The 6,829-nt window shown below is 48.6% G+C and overlaps 1 protein-coding gene across 1 annotated transcript in view; it reads right to left on the bottom strand.

The window, feature by feature from the left end:
- LOC103803761 (acyl-CoA desaturase-like) overlaps nt 1-4,378 on the bottom strand; it is a 15,114-nt gene extending 10,736 nt beyond the window's left edge. The window contains exon 1 of the mRNA XM_009076333.1: nt 4,096-4,378. Within this exon, the coding sequence (XP_009074581.1) occupies nt 4,096-4,306 (211 nt within the window). The 5' untranslated portion in view covers nt 4,307-4,378. The remainder of the gene's footprint in view (nt 1-4,095) is intronic.
- Nucleotides 4,379-6,829: the final 2,451 nt, after the last annotated feature.

Here is a 6,829-nt window from a genome sequence, read left to right as displayed (position 1 = left end):
GGAATTCAATTGGAAAAAGTGTAGAGAAGGTGAAATAAAGTAGCAGCTGCCCTGTGATTTTTGCCCCAAACTGAAGGACTTAGGGACACAGCTAATCAGCTGAGGATTCAAAGCCATCTTCCACACCATGCTTTGAACTATACAAGATACAAAAGACTGTCAACTCACAGGTGATGTTCCCAGTGACCTATTCAACTGGAACACAAACAATTATGACCACTGGCAGTAATAAGCACTCAATGTTCCAAAAATTAAACAAAACATTCTGGATTCAGTCATGTCTATGACTCACTAGCCTTTACCTCTTCAGGGCTCAGATTCAGACCCCAAGTTATGATGGGAAGCCAGGAATGTGCTAAAAGCATTGTCACCTGCAGTCAACACCAAGGATGTTTACATGTAGAGGTGTTCTTGCTCCAGCAGGTGTCCTTGGGCTTCTGCTCAGTGCAAGACTGTTCTGTCCTTGCCACCCAGTCCTGGTAGCCAGGTGAGTCCTGCTCTCTCAGGAGAAAGATACCAGAAGCAGTGAAACATGTGCAGGCTGCATAAGGGGAACAGTGTTTAGGAGGAGCTATCAATGCTGTCACTAAAACCTAATTTTCCTGCCATGCTTGGAGGAGAAGCACACCACCTGCTAGTTCAGCCTGGAGAGAACACTAAGTGGGAAGGTGTTGCCAGCAGTAGTCTTGATGGGAAAGTAACAAAAAATGTAAACATTTTGCTGGACACATCCCTGGGGATAGTACTGGCTGAGATTTTCAGGCCATCAGAATTGCATAAATTATCCAGCGAGATTTGTCTTGGTCCAAAGATGATACAGCAGCAACAAAAAATGGTACCAACCCGTGTTTCTAGCACTGCTGGCACTGCAGGGAACCAAGGTGTTGACAGAGCACCATGTCAAGAGAAACTATCACAGTTTTGCACATACTGTTGGCCAGGGGTTAACAAAAATATTGTCAGTCTGCTGCACCCAAGAGCCAAGAAGACAACCCACAAATCACATTTCAAGGGAGGATCCAAGCAATTAGAGAAGAAAATATCAATCACCTTTGCACCCTACCCTTCCAGACTAAGTCTCTGCACCATTCGGCAAATGATGTAAAATCTGCCTGTGATCCTTGAAAAGACCATGCAAGACTCTGACAAGCAGAGTGGAGAGGACAGTAAATAAAAGGGGAGCTAACTAGAAAACCAGTGCTGGAGGGGCTCAGAGAGCTCTTGTTATGGTGAGCTCTCACCTGATCAACAACCCGAGCTTGTTCTGGGAAGCTCTGTACCAGAAAGAGATCAGGGGATACAATGCACACAGCAACGCAGAACAGCAAACAATGATGAAGGCAGGGCTGGAGAGCTTGAGGGACAAAGAGGAATTAGCACACAGAAATGAAAACAAAAGAGGACAGTCACCAACATAACTGGTTTCAGAGGGACAGGAACATCAAGGAGATGGTGGCCTGGATGAAGAGGGTGTAAGCAGGGGATTGCTCCTTATAATAAAATATAGAAGGCAGATGAGCTACCAGGCACCACAGCTGCCTGTGGCATCACAACAGAGAACATCTAGGGCCCTGTTAATTTTGTAGTTTATGTACACAGCCTAAGGAAGGAACGATCTGAAAAACAAAGAAAGAAATGAAAACAAAAACCCCAGCAGCTCCAGAACTACCACTTGTAGAACTGCTCTGCCATGAGCCCATGGTATACTGCCGGGAACAAAATAAGTCTCTGCTGTGCTATCCTTGTGTGTAAAATGAGAACTGTAGTCTTCTCCCTGCTTCCAAGGGGTGCTGGGAGAGTAACAACCAGTCACTGAGATGACAGTTACAGATGCCCTGTATGTGCTAAAGAAAGGTATGAACTGAGAAGAGAGCAATGCAAGGAGCAAGGAGCCTTGCTGAGAAGGCAGACCTGTGGAGGATCAGAGTATCCCAGTTCCAGTCAGCACTGGAGGAGAATGGACTATAGGTGCATGCTGACTTGACGGCAAGGTGCTGTGAAGGGTGGTCCTTTCCCAGAACAGGGATGCAGGACAGGGAGCTCTGTGGAGCTACTCCAGCTTTGGTAAGGCAGGATGGATCTTCAGCCAATCCACAACAGTGCAGTTCCCCCAAACCCCACGACCTTCTGCCATTCCCAGAGCATGTCACTCCAGAAGCCACCAAGGAATCTCACAGTGCCTCACAGTGGCAGAAGAGCAACTGGCACTTCACATCTGAGTTGACTGAGTGAGGGGAGCAGGAAGGACTGACACCGGGTAAAAAGCAAGGCAGATTCCCATGAAATGCCATGGGATGCCATACAGACATCCCGAAGAGGCATGTGGTTGCAAAGACACTGCCTCAGAGACCCTTTTTGGGAAGGGTGGGGCTCAGCAGGATGCAAAACAGCATTAATCTTCTGCATAAAGATGCTCGAGCCCACTTAAGTATCCCAAGGGAACTCAGGGGAGAAGCGTTGGATTGATTTGGAAATCATAGTGCATCTCAGCAGCTTGAAATGAAACCAGTAAATTTGACTCGCTTGTTCCCTTCTCCTTGCCCCAGTGCCCTGAGGATATTTGACTGGGGTTGGAAGACCCAGTCTGTCAGCCTAGTGAGTGAAAGAAATGAGCAGTCCTTGCCTAGCCTCCAGCTGAGAGCCCAGGGATGGCACACACAGAACAGGACTGAGAGCCCTGAAATGCTCCTCCAAGGTCATGCTGAGGCTGCATGTTCTGCCCAGCCCTGCCAGGCCAGGGAAAAGTGCAGCCTGTCAGGTTTTCACAAGGGAAAGGCCCAGCAAAGTCTTCTTTCATAAGGGCTGTGCTGGCTGCACAGGGAACACACCGGTGCCTCTGCTTTTGTGGATGCTGCAGCCAGACTCTGGCTGTAGCCTCCAGTGATGTTCATCCCCAAAACTCTGCCTGTGAGAGGCTGATATGGTCCAGGAGGAGGAGTCAACCAGGCTATCCAGAAAGCCATCTCCTTCCCTGTTCAGCTGTGATGCCTGTTGCACACAACCATCAGGACTGGCTTTGAGAGCATGACAGACCAGGTGGATTGCTCCAGGGCCCATCCACAGCCAGCCTGGCTGGGAAGCTGCTCCCAGCCGAGCACTTTGCAGGAGCACCACTGAAACCAAAAACCATGCCAGCAGGTCTCAAATTAGGCTGTTACTTTTCGTTTCAGGACGTTCTGTTTCACAGGGAGGCAGGGGCTGGATGCAATCTCTCAACTTCCCCACTGGGAGACATTTGGCTTCTGGACTTCTCCAGGGGTCCACACAAAGGCTCATGGAAACTGAGTCTCCCCCACAGTGTGGGCCCTGGGCCCATCTGTCTTTCAAGCAGTCAGAGGAGAAGTTTGGTTCTTATCCAGGGCAAGGTCTCTGAGAAAGCAGAGCTTTGCCTAGTTACCTTCTGCTGGGTTGTGCTTTCCACTGGAATTTGCTGCCTGGAGAGACGCTTATTTATTTTTTGAAAGTTGTCAGGCTCAGTTCCGGGATGATGAAGGCTAATCTATGCTTTTTTAAGAATGATAATAGACCTGAGCTTCAGGCTTAATTCTTGACTTTTATCTTCAGCACAACTGTATTTTGTCTCTTCCCCTCACATACATGTGGAGGCTTTGCAGGATTTACCCTTCCCTGGTAGAGACAGGAATGGTTCTCATCTCTGGGCAGCAGTCTTATGCCAAATAGTGCCCTGTACCTTGCCTTCCCAGCCATTCCTTAAAGGCTCTTGTTAGCATCTTTCTTCCTAACTTTCTGGGACTATCACAGTACTCCATCAAACATTTTCTGTGCTTCATCCCAGAAGCAGCTGCACATTCAGGTGTGAGCTACTTCCAAGCCTAATGTCTGTGAATCAAGTTTATTCTTTGAGCAGCTAAGCAGGCCCCTGCCAAATCCTTCCCTTTCATGTATGACCTTGCAAGAGACACTAGCAAGACCTCCCACAGCTTGCTACGAAGCTGGCTGAACAGCTTCTTCTAACGGAAGACCTCCACTTCCTTCTTTCTCGTCCCTGAGTCTGTAAACCTGGAGGAAAAACAATCCCACCCAAGAGATCTGGGGTCTGCAGATGCCAAGAAACAGATAGAGGAATGTGCTTACCCCATGCCAATGTCTGGATCTTTGCAGAAGGTATCAGCGTCAATGCAAATATGGCCCCTAGGTGCAGCAGGCTCATGAGGATGATATTCCTCCAGACGTATCGCAGCGGGGGCTTGGGACCCTCCTTCTCCCGATAGGTCTCATCAAAGATATCATCTACCATGCCCCGGTCTCCTGCCAAGTCCTCATGATTGAGTAAGTCCTTCTCCATGACAGCATTCCCATTCCTGGTCACCCGGGAGGTGACGGTGCCAACAGCAGTGGTGCTGGAAGTTGAGGAGAACTCCTTGGAGAAGCAGCAGTGGATGTTTTCAAGAAAGGAAAAAAGGAAAACAAAACAAGAAGTTGGTGGTTACCAGTGCAGGGAACAGAAACACAAGCATCTATGCTGGCAGTGTGAAGACTCAAAGCCTGCAATTTCCCTGCCAGGCTCCATTCCTTCAGCTGAGCCCTTGGCACCAAGAATTACAGAATTTATAGGGGTTGGAATGGACCTTATAGATCATTTAGTCCCAACCCTCCCTGTCATGGGCAGGAACACCTCCCCACTAGGCCAGATTGCTCAAGGCTTCATCCAACCTGGCTTTGAACACTGCCAGGGTTGGGGCATCCACTGGCAACCTGTGCCAGTGTCTCACCACTCTTACAGGAAAATTTTTTTTCTTAATATCTAGCCTAAATTTCACCTCTTTCAATTTGTACCCATTGCCCCTTGTCCTGTCACTGCAGCTCCTAACAAAGAGTCCCTCTCTGTCAGAGAGAGCAAGAGCCTGCTCTGGTCACATGGAGTCATGGCCTGAGAGGGAGGAGGCCTTGTCTTTCTGGGGAGAGGAGGTGAATGGTAGATAGGGTGCAAAAAGTAAAGAAAAAGACTTGAAAATCAATCTCTTTTCCACAGTGGCCTTGATGAGATCATTTGCAGACTGCAAGGATTTGAATTTTCCTTCAGTTTGGTCAGTGGGCATTTCTCAGTGTGTTTGTGGTCCTGGGCTTGTGCATAAGCAGACAACAATAAAGGAAATCTTGTGAACGAACAAAGAGGTGAAAGAAATATAGTCTGAAACACAGCTTTATAATAAATCATTGGGCTGCTTGTGAAATCCTGCTTCTTTGTGTCACCCCACCAGGGATCACTGTGGGAACATCAGGAAAATCCACAGGGGGACTCCTCTAGGGTGCCTCCTTATCTCTCCTGCCTCACCTTCCAGGCTGAGATATGGCAAGACCAATGTGCTTGGAGATCAGTGGATGGAAACAGTCAGGTGAGTTACTTCCAGTTAGACTTACAGCTCCTATTCCATGCCTGCTGTTAAGCCTCTTATCCCTCTTACACTTCCCACTCACAGACAAACTGAGGTACGGGAAGACAATCCTCTGAGCCATGGCCACCAGCATGCAGAGCGGAAGTTTTAAGCAGCAAGTTGGCTCAGCTTGGCTCCTGGCTCCCTTCTATAACTGTGACACAACATTCCCTCTGCACACGCTTGTTTGCCCTGGCTGAGTGACAGCCTGCCCGATCAGGCATGCATGACGAAAGGAGCAGGCAGGACTGACCCTAATGAGACAGGTCACTGAACCCTGAATCACCAATTTCCATCTCCATCATGACAGCCTCGTGCTTGCTGGTACTCGTAGCCCTTTGTCAGGCTTGAGCCCAAGTGCCCAATGGGGCTCAACCCTGTGGGTGTCAAGCACATGGGGTGCAAGCAGTGTGTCCCTCACACATCATCCCCATCCCCTTGCCTCCCTCAAACCTGCCCGAAGGACACATCCCTCTGCTGCCCCCATGCGTGAAGGGGCACTAAAGGTCAGCCAACAGGAATACGAGAGCTGAGACCATGGAGAAGAGCATGGTCAAGCTGGGAATGCTTCTTTCCCAACAGAAATCTCTCCTGAATTAACAGCAGCTTCCTTTCCCAATAGAAATCTCTCCTGAATTAACAACAGAATCCCACTCAGATACCCAGGATTCAGAAAAGACCACCGTCCTGCCATGCCCTAGTTTCCTGAGGGAGGCATTAAAATCAGGCCAGGCAGCTTACGTGGCCACCCCAACTCCTCCCTTTCCCAAGGGTAGAAACTAGAGGGTTACAGACATACCTTCCGATGGGGAGGAGCTGGCAAGGCTGACAGATTCCCCACATTTGGGAAGCAAAATGATCTCTACAGAGTGAGTACTTTAAATTTTTCCTTCTGGAATCAAAGGTTAGAAAGGAAAAAACCTGGACACCAAGTATCCTGCTGCTTTCACTGAACCCAGGCAAGTAGCTGAGCTTGGGACTGGCTCTGCTGCATCCTGGCTATAGGCTGCCTCTGGTCTGCTTTCCTAATTAAATGTTTTGAGGGTATGATACTCTCAGCTGCCGGAGAATTTGGACACAATACCCCCCCCCAGCAAAAGAGCTGTGAGAAATAGCTTCTAATCCAGAGATCAGGCAAGGAAAAGTCCTGCCCATTCCAAAGCGTTAGATATTCTCATCTAGCACTTTGGCAGAAAGGTACAATGTTCTGTCTTGGCTAGAAGACAATCTAACAAAAAGACTTGTCTATGCAGGAAAAATTCCCAACAGAGATTTGGTGGTATAATTAGACGGGTAACACTCCCCATATGGACATGCTGCTTGCAGAGTAAGAATGTGGGGTTGGAGTTGCATTTTTCTCCTCCGCAATAGCTTATGTCACTGTCAAAGTTACACAGGGGCAGAGGAGGAGGGAGAGTGTAAAGAAAACAACC

Source organism: Acanthisitta chloris, unplaced genomic scaffold, assembly GCF_000695815.1.
Source record: "Acanthisitta chloris isolate BGI_N310 unplaced genomic scaffold, ASM69581v1 scaffold29806, whole genome shotgun sequence".
In the NCBI taxonomy this organism is placed as follows: domain Eukaryota; kingdom Metazoa; phylum Chordata; class Aves; order Passeriformes; family Acanthisittidae; genus Acanthisitta; species Acanthisitta chloris.
This window is presented reverse-complemented; position numbering and strand designations above follow the sequence as displayed.